At 41.1% G+C, this 18505-nt stretch overlaps 1 protein-coding gene across 2 annotated transcripts in view; it reads right to left on the bottom strand.

Moving 5' to 3' along the window:
* Positions 1–18505, bottom strand: part of ANKH (ANKH inorganic pyrophosphate transport regulator) — a 97051-nt gene that overhangs the window by 8983 nt on the left and 69563 nt on the right. For both annotated transcript variants that reach the window (XM_057428887.1, XM_057428888.1), the window contains exons 7-8: positions 17752–17844; positions 14260–14355 (exon numbers count right to left, since the gene is read on the bottom strand). In XM_057428887.1, coding sequence (XP_057284870.1) covers positions 14260–14355; positions 17752–17844 — 189 coding nt within the window. The remainder of the gene's footprint in view (positions 1–14259; positions 14356–17751; positions 17845–18505) is intronic.

Below are 18505 nucleotides of genomic sequence, written 5' to 3'. Positions count from 1 at the left end.
AGCACTTACAACTTGGGAAATTTCTCTATTATTTCAAAGGCAAATTCAAAATGTAGTGTGTGTATGAAAAATAAGTTCTCCTTCAGGAAAGCAGTGCCACTAATGATGCAGAGGACGGAAAGATATTTTGGCTGCTGATTTTATTACAGATAAAGCATACTGGAAATAGGATGAAGTCTTAGCTTTTTTTTTTTATGCTGACTGGTCTCTATAGTGTTTGTGAAGGTGGAAACTGGTAAAAAAGGAGACCAGAGCAGATGATAACAGATGAAATGATACAAGTAGTATGGTGAAACAGAGAGCGTGGCATGCAGAATTAGAGATGCAATCTACTGGATCTTACTTGGAGTAAGTGGTGCTAATTTCAAGATTTTTAGGAAATGTTTACCCACAGTATGTCTCCTCTCTCTAGTTAAATGCTGTTTCCCCCTCCCCCTTACATCTTTCTGCATGTCTGCACGGTTAAAAATAGAATAAATAGGCTTGGGTAAGGTTACAGTTCTACCCTCATTTAATCTAATCAAGAGGTGAAGATTAAACAGTAAAAGCTTCCATACAGGCTAGCAACACGCATGCATAATGGTACTGCAGCTTCAGGTTGCTATTGCAGATGGCTGCAATGGCTTTGCACAGTAATGAAGATTGTACTTGGCAGCTCTGCTGAGGCGTTTTAATGCTCTGGGGGTAAGCATCTTGCTTGTGAAACTGTAGCAAGAGTTGATTTGATTTTCTGCTGTCTTAGGGTAGAAGTGCAGCACGATATTGAAGGATAAATTTGCTAAAGCCTTTGATCATTTAACCATAATTTTAAGTGAACAATGTTGAGTGCTTTAAAAATACAGGAAAAAGTTAAGATCTAAACATGACAGTGGAATGATACAGAGAATATGCAGGCCTGAGTAAAGACAGTAATATTATGGTGGTGTTGCCTCTGTGTAAACAACAGTATACTAAAGCATTTCTGGAAGTGTTTTAATTATTTGAACTGATCTGAAGGGCTGTGCTATTTGGTAGTATGTCTTTACCTGATCTACGTAGTACAATTTGAAAGACTTCAAAGAATCATGGAAAGATTTGGGTAAGAAAGGACCTTGAAGACCATCCAGTTCCAACCCGTCTGTCACAGGCAGGGATACCTTTGACAAGACCAGGCTGCTTCAACCTGGCCTTGAACACTGCCAGGGATGGGGCCGCCACAGCTTCTCTGGGTGACCTGTGCCAGCATCTCACCACCTTCACAGTGAAGAACCTCCTCCTAATGTCTAATATAAATGTCCCCTCTGTCAGCTTACAGCCATTCCCCCTTGTCCTGTCACTACTTGACTAAATATGTCAGTAATTTATGGCACCATAAGATAATCAGCACAGCTGTGCCCGAGCAGATCAAAGCCCCTGTCTCTCTGCTAAAGCTTGCTGTACGTTGCCTCAGGGGAAGGATACAAGGAGCAGGGCAAGCGCAGAGTAAGAGATGCCCTTCCTGGGCTGTATGGTCTGAGCTGCTGGCAGTTACAACTTCAGGAGTTCAGTAACTGTGGTGCACCTTCATCCGATGCAGCATTACGCTGTGCACGCTACATGTATCACAGGACTTTTTTTATGCAGTTCTGCATTAAAAAGAAGTCAAAGAGCAAAAAAGAGCATAGATGCTCTCCATAAGTAGTTGTGCTTACTTTCATGTGGGACCTTGCTATTCTTAGCTAGCAAATCCAGTGTCTAGGCATATTAAAAGGTTACACATCAAGAACTACTATCGACAAGCCTGAGAGAATGCACAAATCTTTGTTTCAGTAGGGAAAGTACACTTCAGGCATTTGACTTTCAAAAATGACTGCAATTAAAGACTGTTCATGAGATTTTGTTTCGGTTGCTGCATGTGTGAGTTTGAATGCTAGTAGTTCTTGAAAACTAACAGTCTTTTCATAGTCTCCTAGAAACTATTTCCATTTATTCTGGTTGCTGACAGGGATTACTAAACCTCAGAGACCCACTACATAATGCATTATAATACATTATGCTAACAAAGGCTATTGTCATGTGTATAGTAATCTGCAGGGTGCTAGACTGATTTTTCAGCATTTGTGGAAAGCTGCCTGTCTTTTGGGACATTCATTGATAAATATAAGGCGCAAAAGAGTATTCCAGTGAGCTATGAATAGCAGTACAGTATTTCTAGACTTCAGTGCAGTCTTCGGTTAGAAGCAGCAATGCCTGATGATAAATGACAAAGATGTGATATGGCTCTATGTTCCTCAGGAAGAAGCTACAGAATCCAAAATAGATTACACATATACCAGCCTGGAATGAGACTGAAATAACAATATTTTACCATGGGGAAGCATAGCGTTAACCTGTTAAACCTGTTCCTGTGATGAAATGCAGTTTATATTTTTTTTTCCTGCAAAACAACTCTCAGCGGATGTTTTCCACTATTTGTTGAGCTTGCCATGTTTGCAGAAATATGGCTGTCCAAGAGAGATATTCTACTTGCAGAATATTCTTCTGTGTATCTATTGAGGATTTCATCTTTACTAATTTAACATATGCTGTATTCGTGATCTCTCTATTCCTACTTATGCTACATAATGCCCACTGAGGGCAGAGAAAATCTACACCTTCTTACCCATCTTAGCTTTGAACTACACCACAGATCTTTGTGGTAGCATTAGCTAAGCATATCACTTCTGTTAATACGGAAGAATACCAGTCATATGATTTTGCCCTTTGAAGTGTGCAATAAACAATTCCAGTTTTGAGGAGTTCTTGATATGCAGCTTTTAAGACAAAAAAAAAACAAAACATCCGCCCAAATGGAGGCATTGAAGATTCCCACAGCCTGATGCTCTGTTGGGATATATCACAATGGCTGTGCTCACATGTCCTGTAATTCTTAAGTGGGCAGAAGGTGGGCCCTTTTCTTGTATGGGAAATACAAGGTTTTCGAGACTAGACTGGCCGAAGCCCCAGGGAACCTGCCCTGACCTCACAGCTGACTCTGCTCATAGTCAGAGGCTGGACCTCATGAACTCCCAAGGCCCTTCTAGCCTGACAATCCTGTGATTTTATGAAGCAGAACGCCCTGAATCCGTGTGCAGAAAAAATGTCAGATGGCAGTTGTATGTGAAAGTGGTTTATCATAATGCTGATGACTTGAATCACCAGGATGTTCTCTTATAGCAGTTATCCCTCAGGCACACAAAAGTCAGTAAAGATTTCTGTGAACTTTGTGTACTGCAAAGGTGGTGTAAAGCTAGAAACAGCAGTCATAAAATCTGTCAAGCAGCAGGGGGAGCAAAAGAAACCAGAGCCTGCCTGTGGGGAAAACTCCACATCTCCCGAAATAACTGGTTTCTACAGACCCAAGTCCCCTACCACCTCCCCCAGCTTTCCTTATAGTTCAGTGATGGAACTTAAGATTCCTCAGAAATAAAGCTAGGTCCAACACCTGCACAATAATATGCTCACTCTTTGCTAGCATTAATATGATGCCACATCTGCTTTCCTCTGAGCTGACAATACTTACGAGGTATTTTTCAGGCTGGGGTCACTAAATTAAGGTAGTCATTATATCTCCTCATTGAATTACGCTGCTTTATTTTTTACAGAAAGCAAGATATTTTACTGGGTGCAGCTTCACATTTAAAAAGCTCAAATAAACCGAAGCTGGCAGATTCCTAGGCTCTCTTTGAAAACTGTAGACTTCACAACTTTGTCATTTTCTTCTGTCCTGAGTTTTCTCCGTCTCTTGCTGCTTCCTACTGTGATTAGGGTTTGAGCAGAAACATGCTGCAGTGAGTTTTTGACCCTTCCTTTTCTGCTTCCTCCAGCCACTAAGGCAGAATAGACTCTTTGTGTAAAACCTGAACAATCACGAAGGAGACATTAGTCTCCACCTCACTGGAGCAAACAGAAAAGCTTTGTTCTGGGACAAAGGCTCAGTGCAGTACCATGGATGGGACAAGGCCCTCGTGAGGATTTTATAAAGTTCTAAGGCCCAGAATCTTCCTGTGCAGGCAGCAATGCTTCCACTCGCATCTTAAGTAATTCTTACTGAAGCAAGAGCTAAACTTGATAGTGAAAAGGTAAAAAGCTTTCTGAGTGACTGTCTGCCACTATGTCATTTTCCAATTGTTATTTGTGTGCTGGCAGCTTGAAGATAAAAAAAAACAATCTGGGAGTTCAGAGACGGGCAAAATCAAAGCAGTGAAAACCAATTCATTCACTGGATGAGTGGTATTACTCTAAAAGCATCTTGGCATCTATATAAGGTATGACAGTGAAGTCAAAAGAAAGTTTATGCTGTATTTAAAATGTGAATATCCTAGATAGGACTTACGCAATCTCCTAAATACAGTGACGCTGTAAAGAAGTAACTGATGAAATAAGAGTGGGGGGTATGGGGGAAGTCTGTTCCTCTTTATTTATTGCCTTTTTTTTGTATGCTCATGAGAGATAATGACACTGAACTCAAGTCATCCAGGGAATTCTGGATACTGGCACTGCTGGCAGCTGGGGCTGTATCCTCTGAAAGGGATCAGCTTCTTGTGGCATTCCTCCTGTGGATTTTGCTGCCTCTCAGTCCTATTGTCCTATGAGTCTAATAAAGCCCAGCTGTAACCTTTGATAATAAAGCAATGCAGAAATGTAAAATAAAGACAGCCAACAGAAGACAAAAAAAAAAAAAAAAAGAATGAACCTTGAACACAGATCCAGTGGCCTTTGCAATGGTTTAAACTTTTGGTTGCTTTTTGATCTGTGACAGGTCACAGGTATATATAGTGGCAACAAAATATGGTTCCTTCACCCGTTTCCCTTCATTTACCTTTTAACTTGTGAGGAAAAACTACATGAAAGGCTAAACAATGTTATATAGTACTTCAGTTCTGAAGAAAATGCAGTTTGTATTGTTTCTTAAACCCAACTGCTAGCCATGCCTATGCTCTTTGTTATAAAAAGATATTCCTGAAAGCAAGCAACAAATACCCAGAATGGAGATACTACATGCTGCAGTAGCTACTCCAAGTCTGAGGCTCTTCAGCACTACACAGGGGCAATTTGTTATTCTCACAAGCAGAAAAGGAGATATTCAGGGAAAATCACCTGTTGAGGAGAGCTGTAAACATGACCTTGGACAGGGAAGGATGAACTGTACAAGGTACTATAAAGTGCAACTGCTTTAAATTTGGTGGAAGTGGGACCAGGGTAGACAGTATTAATTTACAGTCTGATATGGTGTGATGCATTGAAAAATATCAGTTATTATTCAAAATCTAAAGTCACAGTCCATAGTCAGAGTTCCTACAAAAACCCAAACAAAACACAAAAATCATATAACCTTGGTCAGCTTTAGAAAATAACAGAGGCTTGCCCTGGTTAATGTAACACAAACCACTTTAAGAAAGTTGGCTCTTAAGTAATCTTCCATTTCTAAATTCTAGTGCAGTGGCTGGTTAACTCATGTGCTAGAACTGCAAAGCTGCAAAACTCTAGTTTATGTCCCTGGCCATGTTTGTTAAAACACAAGCATCTCAAAACCCAAAAAGCATTACTGCTATCAGAAGTCACGTTACCTTTCTGATCCAGAATTGAAATTCTTGATTTCTATAGAGTCACTTAGCCTGTGCAATGTTATACTGTGAGCACACAAATACTGATAGACTCACACATTTCATTGTTTACATGAAAGAAGTCATCATGATGAATCCTGTTTTCCTTGGTATGGCTAAGCTATTTCTTCTAGTAAGGTAGAAAAGTAGCCAAATCCTCCAGATAGAAGAGATTAATGAGGTTTATAATTGGGTGTCATACAGCATTCTCCTTTTGCAGGAAATATGTAGAGTATCTGAAAGGCCAAGGCAGTTGAAGTACGGCTCATCCTTTTCAGACCCTGATGCTCTGCCCTTGACCATGAATCACAAATTCAAGGAAAAAATGAGGCTTTGTTAACTTCAGTCCATTTGGAGCTACTTGTTCAGCTGCTGGGCTCTCCTGCACCGTCACTGCACAAAGACTACATCTTTGGCTCTCTCTTCAGTATTAAATACTCTTATATTTCACCCCACCATCTCCAATACCTAACTTGAACTCGATGGACCATCTTCTGAATGTCTGCTGTCAGTCATCTATATAAAAGTTGAGATGGGCAAGTGGGAAACTTTCAGTATTGCATACAGTTAGGTGTAAAGCAGAGCTATAAATGCCTAAATTAAGGACCTCAAAAATCACCACTTTGTTCTGAAAATGCTTTCTTTAGCTTGTGAACTAAGAATTAGCTCATAATTAGCATTAGCAGCCTGGAATGTATATAGCTATCAAAGATATATACCTGGTAATAACTGGGTAGCAACTGTCTCTCAATGCAGAATAAAACTGTGGCGTCAGTCACAAGGAAATAGAAACAGTATTTTTTCTTGCTCCGCTTTCCAGCATCTGAATCACTTGAAATCATGGGGATGAGGTGACAGATACTTGGCTAAAGGCCTTTTAAGTGAGAGTGAAAGAGGAAGAGCAGATTAAAAGCCTTGATAGTCTCTTGCATCGGTCAGAACTTGCAAATCACTTTGCTGTACTCCAGGTTGATCTTTACCAAACTTATGTTTGGACACAGAAATATTCTCATTCTGTTTGCTCAAGCTGATGAAGGTGAGGGCAGGAATACCTGTATTCCTGTGTTTTCTTGGTACCTGACATCCGATATTGATTCACAATTGTATGGTAACTGACCTTATTTTCTTTAGGAAAGGGTTAAAAAAAGAACGACAGTTTTTCTGAAAGTATGTTCACGTATACTGCTTGTGGCAAATTCTATTTTAAAACACTTCTTTGCACACCCTCTGGCTACAGTGAAGCTGCCTAAATTATCTGGAAATTAAAGCTCATGTCCTGTCAGGCCCTGAATGCAATTTACTGTCTCTCAGGCTTGAAATAAGACCCTTCAGGTGTTTTGTCTCCAAAGATGGAAACAAAAAGCGAAGCGCACGATGCTTCTGTAGGTATCACAACTCATTAAGTGCATTCACAGCAGCTGAATGTCAACCTGCATGGGACTCCAGACACCAACCAAGCTGACACCACCCAGTGAGAGCTGCATACTGCAGGGAACTGCTGTGCAGTTATTTTGTGGACACTAGTAGCTATGGGCACTACTCTTCTGCCTTCAAAAGGTTTCACCAGTGAAACAGGAATATGTTCCATGGCATTTCTCAATAGGCAAGCCTAACTGATACTACCCTGATGCAAGTGCAGGATACTGAGAAGTCAGTCTTGCTGCAGAGGTGCAAAGAATCCTTTAACTTCTCTCCTTTACCAGCGGTTAATGTCTTATTGTTTAGCAGGACAGCACAGCTGAAAATTCAAATACATCATTGGCTTATGTATGCAAGATCTTTACTCAGGTTACTTTATCATCTGGAAAATGAACTTACTGGTAAATGCAGAAAGTGATATGACATGTCATATTTATTAAACTAGAGATTGAAAATTTGAGAGTAAATGGTCTATTGAAAACTGGATAGTCTTTGGTGCCCCTCATGGGAAAAATCAGCTGCCAGCCTCATGGCTGGAAAATAAGATTTGCTGAGAGTTCAGCCGGAAATTAAACAACTATTGAGAATAAAATATTTGCATAGCATCAGGGAATATGTCAATACAGCAATGTTATTGCAATAATACACTGAGCTGGTATGAATATTCTGTCTTCATTCATGCAGGCTTCAATTTTATCTGCCAATGCCTATGTTTCACTGGCTGGTGAAGCCTTGCTGATCAAGAGGGCAGAAGTCACCTCGTGGTATCCACTTGGCAGTTCCTAGCTTGGCATAACCAAATCCAAAGCAGAGTACAAAACCTCAGGCATCTGGAATTGCCTTCTAAATAGACATGGCTTCTCAGCCTGAATAACACACAGCTGCTTCTCTTCCACAGCAACTGGCTCTAGCTCTCACAGAATTAAGGAATAAGTAGAAAGCAGCAACTACTGAGTCCTGAATTCTGCACTTTAATTCTTTCATACAGGGAATTTTCCCTGTTACACTGGCTCCCTTGTTCTCGATCAGTGCTTTCTTCTTATCTCCTATGTGCTTGATGATTAATTATAGAATATAACCAAGCAGACGACTGGAGATCAGGTAAGTGATGGGATGGCTTGCAGCAAACTGTCATCGGATGGAACCAAGAGTTTTCTCCTCTCTTCTCCAGGCTGAAACTGAATTATTGCATTACACGGACCCAGCAAAAGAAACTCTGCAACTGCTGTTTTAAGACTGTGATGGGGTCCCTCTACTGAATCTTGCAAATTCAGTAAAACAGCTTGTGGTCCCCAGCAGTGTGTCCCATTTTTTTGCCCATGGTTGAGGGAAAATAAGATGCACAGGCAGATGTTAAATGCTACAGCTTAAAACTTTTGACTGTTACAAAAAAAAAAACCCACTTGTCTATAACTACACTCTGCATATCACTATATATTTATCAGATACATATCCATAGATACACAGACTACACATTAATATGTAAGATGGATATAACTACCAACTGATGGTAGCTTACGCTGCTGTGCTACAAGAGATGAGCACCAGAGCTGATGCAATGCATACATGCTGCTCTTCCGAAGGGGCTGATAACTTCCATCAAATGAAAGAAACAAGACAGTTTGCCAATAGTTATTCCTTAAACTACAGATGTTCACCAGCAGGAGCCCTTAGAAATCAGTACATGTTTTTTCCCCTGGCAAAAGAATAAGTCGAGATACGAATCTAAGTACTGCATTCTGTTTACAAAAAAATGTAATGTTTTCTTACAGAATATAAAAAATGGCCTAACATATAACACAGAAAGTAATGTTTTAAGTATTAGAAACATTTTAAAGCTATCATTAGACTCCTCAATTATTGACAAACCTGACCATAAAGCAGGTGACATTTTGACATGTATTGACACTCACATATTCAACAATGGAGCCCAAACACATAAACCAGTAAACTGACCAGCTGTTTGCTTCTGAGTACACTAAATTTAAGCTTTCACTGAGATTTAAGTCTCATGTAGGTTACCTGGCATTTGAATTTGGTTACCACAACACAACTGATGCATATGGATTTGTTCAGCTTAAGTTCCTAAGCCTTCACTTCAGTTGAAACTTCATAGCAATTTTTTTTCTTAAAAAACCCCAAAACAATGAATATACTGGTTTGTCTGTGGTTTGTAACACGTAACTCTGAAACCTGTAAGCTTTGCATAAACCACACACACATAGTGGTGTAAACGTGAAAAGCTTTCTCTCCACTCTCTCAGTCTCCTTTTGGAATAGAATGGAATGAAAAATTACAGGGCAAACTCAAACATCTGGATTTAGTTTCTCAAGAGGAGTCCGCTAATTATATGTAAGATAGTATTCTACACAATTAGCTTCTCCCCTTAATCAGTTTGCTTATTCATGAAAGCTGCTACTTTCCCTGTTTGTCTGTAACTACCTGTCTGTTTAAAAAAAACCCGAAAAGCAGCACTGAAATTCCTTTTATGATAGCACTGGTGCTACAATACTTAATGCTGGGAAGAGCTTTGATGTATTTCTAATAAACAGATGTTAAAATGGAGGAGTACTGTGCAGCTCTCCTGCTGCACATTAACTTGGTGACAGACGGATGAACATGGCGTGGGGCGCACAGCGTGTCACCCTTGGCACCCTGAGCCTGTATAATTGGTAAGGGAAAGCCTGTTGCGATGCATGAGCACTCAAGAATATGAAGATATAAGAGACCATGTGTCTTGACGTGTAACCTGTTAACTTTAGTTAACAGGAATGATGCAGCTAATGAGAGCTGGTGTTTGGAAATGTATTGCTAAAGGCACCTTGGTTTGTCCCAGCTGAGGCAGCTTGAAGAGGAAGCTGAACCAAATAGTGTAACTACTGCTGCAAGCACTGATTGCTCCTTTCCTGACACAAACCAACAAGTAAGTACAAGACTGTTCAGGGTAATTTTTCAAGACGGTGAGCTAGGGAGCTTCCACAGTGCTGTCTGAGAAATTGCTTTGTCTGATCAGTACCTTGTACACTCATGCAACAACCCTGCTTCAGCCACGCAGAGCTGGCCATGATTTTACCCCGAATAACAGCAACTTAAACGAGGGTGCTTGCAACTCTTGTTAAGTAAGACATCACTTGACTTCCAAGCTCACTCCAAGACATGAACAGATGCCGCCACTGCCAGTCTCCTCAGAGAATGTACCAAAACATCCCCTAATGCTGCTTTCAACTCAGGGCACACAACCTCACCAACTTGTGCAGGGTTTGCACACAGACGTGTTCATGAGGGCAGTGCTGTGACCCGCACATGGAGTGGGCAGCAGCTGCTGTAAGTGAAGGAGCTTGTGCCCTCCCAAGGGAGCCCCCTCTGTCCAGCACTTTCATAGAGCAGGCATCAGGATGAAATCAGTCTGGAAAACCTTGCAGCTAAGAGGCAGATGACCAAACACAAATCACGTGTCTACCAGCAGCTGGCATTAGCCAGAGAAAAGCATTTTAACTGACTGCAACTTCTGTGTCATCACAGAAGACCTAAGGAAGAGCTCAACTGGGAAGTGGAGACAATTAGAAAAAAAAAAAGAAAGCAAGCAAGAGAAAGGTAATTTGGCAACTGCTGTGCTCTACAGGCTGCCTTGGAAAACCCCAGAAGTCTGCACTGTGGTGTGTCTGAGCTCAGAGACACTACCCACTATTCTAAGAAAAACCCTCACTGAAGCACAGCCTATTTGCTGTTACTCCTGCTAAGCAAGGCAAGGTTCCCTTGAGCAGCTCACTCCTCACACAACCTGCCCCTCTACACACTGCTCACAAATGAGGGAATGCTCGCCCCTGACAGAGCAAACTTTTGCTGCAATGGATAAATGCAGTAATTTAGCACCCAGATAAATTATTTTGGGATTTCTGCACTGTATGGAGGCTGACACATCCCACAGACAAAGGGATGTGTGCTATAAATGCACCAGTTTTCTGTGTCGGGAGTCTGTGTCTTCACTTAGTGCAGTGATCTCAGGGTTGAACTGTAGGGTCATCTAAACAGATCTACCACTGAACCAAAATGTTTAGTTCTTGACAGCCTTAGCTGGCAATGGCAGCAAGACTGGCGTTTGGAGCAGTATCTCTACTTATATATAGGAAGGAGCATTTTTTCCTCAAGTGCCTAATAGCAATGAAGTAACAATGGCAAGCAGCATTAGGCACACTTCTTCAGCTGACAGTAATTAACCAAGCATGCCCAATTTTCTAAACTCAGAACCAGTTCCTTAATTGCTTGGGCAAAATTCTTCAGCTGAGTCCCTCCTCTCTGCTATACAAATTTTACATTCAGTTACATAGCCACAAAACAGGACTGTTGGAAGGAGTTACCACTTATAATCAAAACCACATCAATATGACTAATCACATCAGCTCTCTTACATATTGGGAGTCTAATGGCTTCTATTTACAGCCTTTAAATAAAACAGCTTCTCTACACATCTTTCACTAAGCAATACAACTTATTTCCATTTTTTGAAGAAGAAGCTTTAATACCCACCTGATGCTTCAAAGCCATGAGGCAGAACTTACGATCACACTTAGCAGAACACATTTGCATGCTGCCCAGTTAGTCTGGGAAAGCTCAAGTGCAGTCTTTCAGATCCCATAAAGACTAAAAAAAACCCTCCAAAGTTATATTTCCTAATAGAACTATGCCTTTTTTTGTGCTCTGACCCGCTATCAACAAGGGTGAAAAAGTGCTTCTGCTGTAATAGTAGGTTTATCGTACTTGTACAGGCATGACTGGTCTGTGGAAGGAGGTAGGACATTTTTCTCCCAACTCTATGAAACAGCATGTCTTCAATGACTGGGAGGTTTTTCCCAGGGGTTTACACTGTGAGGGTACTTTCGTGCATGGCTGCTGCTCATACTACATGTTCCACTCTTATTCCAGTTGTTAATGGACTTTCTTTATCTTTCCATCTTCTGGAATCCTTCTATAGATCATCTACTGGAGGATGGATTCACATGACTAAGTATTTGACATGTTTTGATCTCTTGGTCAGCCTGGGAACCTGTTTCCCACTTTCCCACTGATCCCAAAGAGCAAGATGTTTCTACGTGTGACGCCACTAGTCCAACTGCCATTCACTGCAGTAGAGCTCCTCCAGAAAACCTCAGCCATCACCAATGGCCATGGGAGCTCAGCTACAGTAGCTATCTGACCTGGCTGTGACACACAAATTGGAAGTCCAGTTCCTTAGAGCTGGTGGCACATGGTAATTTCAGTCATACCGATGTCTACTGAGCTTGTGCACTGAAGCAGTTCCAGGCTCAGGCCCTTGAACCAACCTGAATCTTTAGAGCTCGTGTATTTTTCTGCTCTGTCTGTTGACAAGCAATCCTAAGAATCTGTCACTAGTAGGCAAAAATAGAAACAGGACAGGAAAAGCTATGGACCTCAAAAGTGTTTCTGAAATTTCAGTGCGGACAAATCTCTCATGATGAGCTTATGAAAGAGCTGCCCTTGAAAGTACTATGGAGAACTTCTGGGAAAAAAAATCCTGCATTCACAAAGCCTACTGCAGTAATTAAAAATTACTCTGCAGAGCACAGTGATGGTAATGTGAGAAGCTCACGATCTATCAGAACTGGAGTAAGCTGGTAAATGCCCAAAACACTGAAGAAAATAGTTCAGAAAAGGCTTTGAGATTGGAGTACTATTCTCAGCACAATTTATAAAGCAGAAAGCTTTCCCCTTCATGGGTCTCTAACAACACTGACAGATTTCAAGAGAGGCTGCAGCTGTAGAGAACATAACCTTGGCCTGGCACAGCACACAAGAGAAAACCTCAGGGTGTGTGTTGGTAGATTACATGAGAGCTGTGTCTCCCCAGACAATGGCCAATCCAGTGGAGAAATATGTCTCCCTCCGTTACATGCTGTAGGAAACACAAATTAGCGCCAGAGCTGCTGGTCTCTAAGCCACATGAAAGGAGCTCAAGCTTAAGTCTAGGAAATTAATAGACAGAAGAGATGCCACACAAGCTCATGCAGTTCTGCCTTTGATGCTGGCCAGTTGTAGCTGTTTAAGGAAAAAGAATAGGAAATAAAGACCGGAAGAAATCTCCTACTTCAGCTATGAATGGATTGAGTTGCTTCATTTTCACTGTGAAATAAGACAGAGTACATTATCTCACTTTCCCAGGTTGTGACAAGGGGGTGGGGATGGTTAAAAATACTTCAGGCTGGTGAACTGTAAGGTTTCCTTTGATGTAAATTAGTTTCCCTTTACGCACAGGCCATGTGCAACTCAGTCCAAAAGACTCTATGCAAAAATGGAGGGTAGAGAGAAATTCTGTCAGCCCTTCATTACTCCACCGTAAATTTGTGAATGTGGTGAGAAGAGAGTTACAAAGCATCAAGCATCCATATACTCTGTGGATGTACACAGCACTGGGGATAAAGAGAAAACCTGTGTGGGGTACGAATTTTTTCATTTTTATTATATATTTATTATTTTTATTTATATTAGGTTCAATTTTAGGACTCTCAGCAGTTGTATCCTAAAACAATTGCAGCATTTCCCATTTACTTTTCTACTGTGAGGAAGGACTTTTTCTCCAAGAAACTTATTTTCTAGGTTCTCCTTGGCTTTTGTCCTGCTCATGCAGGTACTGAGGGGATAAGCTGTGATAGCCCTGAGGGCACTGCCAGCCCTGACCATCCTGCCCACCCTCTGGAGCTCCACCCACCTTGCCCATGGTCCCAGACCCCAAGTCAGCCCTCTGGGGCAGTAAGTCCTGCCCAGCAGTGATATCAAAGCATGCCAAGCGAGGCAGCAGGGAACCACTATTCTCAGTGGATGAAGGATGCCCAGGGACAGGCTGCCATCCCACCGCACATGTGACAAATGCAGTTTTTCATTTTCCTGATGCACTGGTTACCAGATATTTTTATCATTTTAAAAAAAGAGAAGAAAAGCAGGTCTCCAATATCGCCTTGTGTGGAAGCTGACTTGAAATGAAAAGTAGTGAGAATCAAATAAAGTAACTCTAGCCCTTACGATATCCAGCCTGAGCTAATGATAGCCTATTTTCTTGATACTCCAGTACTGTGACCACACTCCCTCTTCCAGATAAGATCAACAGAGTTTCATAAGAAATGACAACTCACCTTTCTTGAACTGCTATTGCTGTTAGCATTAGGGAGAGGAGATAATTTTCTGTTTGAGATGAAAGGCAGAGAGTTGAACAAAGGTTTCTTACCGTTAAGGACAATGCCATGCAAACAAAAGTGAACTTCTTGATATGTGTTGCTGTGACAGTACTGTTGGTGTTCACCAATTTATTGCTGGGGTTATTCTAGGGTAAGAGAAAGAGATAATGAGCATTAGGTTGGCTCCAGACTGCTGTGAGGCTGATGGCACCAGGGTCATGTGCTGGACCTGACTGTCTGTGCCTGTGCATGCCTGCCTTTGTTTGCTTTTTAACCTAGAGCTTTCTGAGTACTTTGCACCGCTAAAGCATATTTTCTGCTTAAGCTGACAGCAACTGCTCCTATAGTCAGAGAGGGCTGAGTAATGTCCCTACTTTTCCAAGAAATAAGTCCTATTTAACAAATTCAGCTTTGAAAAAGGGTAGTAGCTCTTTCTGAGGAAACTCCACATGATTTTCTTTTTTACCTTAAAGTTTGTAGCATGTTTTCACAGGAAAAATAGGACTTCATTCCCTTTTACCACAGAGTGGTATCAAACCCATACACCAATGAAAGCACCCTTACTGATTCAATTAGACAAGTAGGTAATTCAAACAAAGCTCCTGGAACAGCTGGCTCCATTAATGCCATTTAATGAACAGAACATAGTTAGGACTATTAGGTGTTCCACCTTGAACATGGGCTCTGTACTCACATGGCAGTGAAGTTTTATTTAAAACAACAAAAGCCCTCTTCCAAATGTCTAATATTGCAAATGAAGCTGAAGATTTAAAACTGCCCTCAGGGAACACACATAAAAACAAACTAAATGGTCTGTGAAAGGAGAGGATGGGGTATCAAAAGCAGGGCACCATTAGGATCCCTGTAGTAATAATCTGCACCCACCCTGGAGCTGTTTGAGATACACAAGTATGCGCCCACGCTGATAAAACCTGTACCATGAGATGCAGTACAACATTTATTCATCCTTGATGCAACTCAGGTAGAACAGCATTATCTGTCACATGATCAGCCTCCTTTACTGAAATTACTTGTAAGAGAAAGAGGAGCTCATGCCAACACATCTCGGGAGTGGACAAACCAAACGTGAGCTCTGTGAAGGGTATGCCATTTCACACACATTCAAGAAGCTGATGGAATTGTGCAATTTAAAGCTTTTGTGGTGACCACAATCCCACCATCCAAAGGGGTTGTGAAGAAAAGGGGGTCTTGTTCATTCCTACCCTGCTGCTGCTAACTCTGCTCTTGCTCTACTCCACCCGTTGCTCCAACTCTTGACCACATACTCTTTGTTCCTCTCTCTTGCACACTGTTTAACACTTGGATCAAAACACTATGCAGATTATGGAGCAAAAAGAGTATCCATTCCCGCCTATTAAGTGTTTATAAGTCCTCTCTCAGCCAGTGATGTTGCTCTGAATCAGACAGCACAGTCTGAGTAATGACATTATCACCATGTAAAACAGCAGTCAGAGCACAGAACTAGGATATTCCTGTTTTCTTTCAGAAAATCAATAGTAAGCCTTAACGTGAGTGTACCTGCTAAGCCATGAGGTTGCTCTGGATACAGAGTCTCATAAAAGGCTGAAACAGGACCATGCATCTCTCTTATGAATGTGAACAGACGGTAATGATTTCCCTGTGAAGATAAGAATCTGACTTCTCCAGCAGAGCCACTGAAGAGGGGCATGCTATCAGTCTGTTGAGGCAATGCAGTGTGCTACCAATGGCCATCAGCCTTGCCAGCTTTCTGAGTAACTGACAAAAGAAAATGAGTGTTTGCATGCATGCAAACTGTTTCAACATCTGAAAATCACAGTAAAGAAGGCTTTACAGAGCCTGGAAATTAAAAGTGTTTCTACCTGGACTCTTCTGAGAAAGCCTCAGCTTAAGGAAATAAAGGTTTTGAAAGGCATGGTGACATGAGAATGGCGTGTGACCGAGGGTAAAGCAATTCTCACAGCTATCTAAAAAACCCACCGTGGTTTCTGGTTTGGTATTTATTGTCTGAAAGGTACGGTGGAGGCATTTGCACACATGGTTGCCAGAATGAGATACCCTTTATACTGCTGCTACCTCACTTGGCACATTTTTATGCCAATTTGCTCTTAAAACATATAATCCCCACTGTGGATTTTTTCGGCAGTTAGATAAATGGTATCTACTTGTGCCTTACTCCACCTTTTTCTTCCTCACATTTGTTCCACAAGAGCACGATGAGAAGCCTTTTAACTGAAATAGACAAATCATGGTCTAATCCTGACACCACTAAAGCTGTCAGCACATCTTCCACCAGCTAAGCAAGACCTGAATTTAGGAGTCTTAATTGCTGTTAATTTTACTTGGCAATAGTGCATTTGATTGTGGCTCGTAACAGATGAGGTTAGCAGCCCCTGTGTTTCCTGTCAAAAAACACTTTTATCTTTCAATTCATTGGTTTTGCATCTACAGTTCCTTTTCAGCAACATGATCTGGCTGCATGTTGTATTTTATCTCATAGGTCAATTTAGCTGTACACAGGCAGACTAAGAAGCAATGACTGATTTGATTTTCCTTTGGTTTAGTTTTAAATTCTTGGAAATATGGTGGATGATTTCAAACAGGGCTTGTTTCAGCTAAGTACATCCTGGAGCAAGCAAACATTTTCTTCATCAGTACTTGGAGCTAGAAAGTTCAGTTACTAATTGGTAAATAAAGGGAAGGAGAGGATTTGGCATTTGAATTAAGTGTCACAGGACATGACTGTTCTTTGCACAACATATGGGCTTGTGAATACCAGTTCTAAAACAGAGCAAAAAAAGACCCTAAACAAAATTCATTTTGATTATGTATTTACTCTGTGCTCAGTTCCAGGAGCAAGCCTTGTGTTCTCACATAATTACATGATCAGTGCTACTAAAATAATGCATGTTATCTGTGTTACTGTCAGTCTATGAAACAACCTTTGCTAAATGTTAACATAAGCAAATGAACCTAAACCCGCGAGAGATACCACAGAATCAGGAGCAGAGATGAGAGCTTGCTTACTTACTAATGGACACTTCGTGAGAAGTCACTTCATTAGCTAAGCAGCTACATCATGGTAATTAAGTGAGGACTTTTTTTAATCCTTAAAAACACAGCACATATGTAGTCAGAAGATAGCTCAATACCTTCTAACACAGAGCTAAGGTTAAAATCATAAATTTTTTCAAGACAAGAGCTTGAAGCCACCTAACCCAATATTTTAACTAGGCTTTTTAAACCTTATCAGTGGGACAAGGAACAATAGGTATCAAAAGCAAAAGTAAAGAGAAACCAGAGAAGACAATAGATGTCCATTAACACAGCCCTAGTTAATCTTTGGTTGGTTTATTTTTTAAAGAATCTGTTACGCTTTGCTATGGAGCCATGAACTAACTTTCTTAATATTTGTTTGGCAGAAATCCCTCTGACATCACTGAAGACACCTTAGATAAGAATGTTGTAACCTGGGAAGATGAGGACCACACATGCAAAACCACACAAGAGGTATTTATTACACCCCTAACCTAGGCACTCACCTTGTCAAAAGCAGGGTATACTGCTCTGATCTCTGTCAGCCAGCCATAAGGCATGTGTCCCACAGGATACGTAGCTGTTAGGATTGCCACTGCCTATGAAAAGAGACAGGGAAACATGAACACCCAGTCTTTGACAGAACAATTAAACTAACACAGGTTGCCACTTCCTACCAAGATCATCACCAAATTGACCTTGATACAGTGAGAAACCATGCAGGTGACTGGAAGCTCTTTGTTTCAGGAAGACTGTCCCAGTGGCCACATTTGGCCTGGTATTTTAAGCTTATGAACACTTTTGTGCCATGAAGCTATGGTACTCAGTTTTGTCGTTTCATCATCCCTCTGATACTCTGGGATTATAGTTAACTTGAATTGCTATGTGCCTCTCAGCCAGCTAAATACCTCCCTCATTGCACCTGAGTTATTTTACCTACAGATGTCAAGAGTAGCAGAATGCCTTACGTTGCTTCAGATGCTTCAGATCAAATGTCATAATTTTAATTTATATATATTTAACTTGTCTATTTATAAGTAAAACCAGGTTTAAGACAGACAGACTACAGAAGAGTAGGCCTCAGTGACTGACTGTCTTTGGACATCAAACTGCTCTGGGGCAAGACACAAAAAAATTACCCTCTCCTCATTTTGGTGCTCATCAACAAAACAAAACAAAAATCATTCCAGATGTCCATTTTTCCCATGAGAAACAACACACTGCCTGCAATTTCAAACAAGTCCCTTTTTTGCTTTCACA

This window comes from Pezoporus wallicus, unplaced genomic scaffold, assembly GCF_028554395.1.
Source record: "Pezoporus wallicus isolate ANWC-B61680 ecotype Strahan unplaced genomic scaffold, APGP_CSIRO_Pwel_v1 contig_6658, whole genome shotgun sequence".
Taxonomy (NCBI): Eukaryota; Metazoa; Chordata; class Aves; order Psittaciformes; family Psittacidae; genus Pezoporus; species Pezoporus wallicus.
Note: the sequence above shows the minus strand (reverse complement) of the source record. Positions and strands in the feature narration are given on the sequence as shown.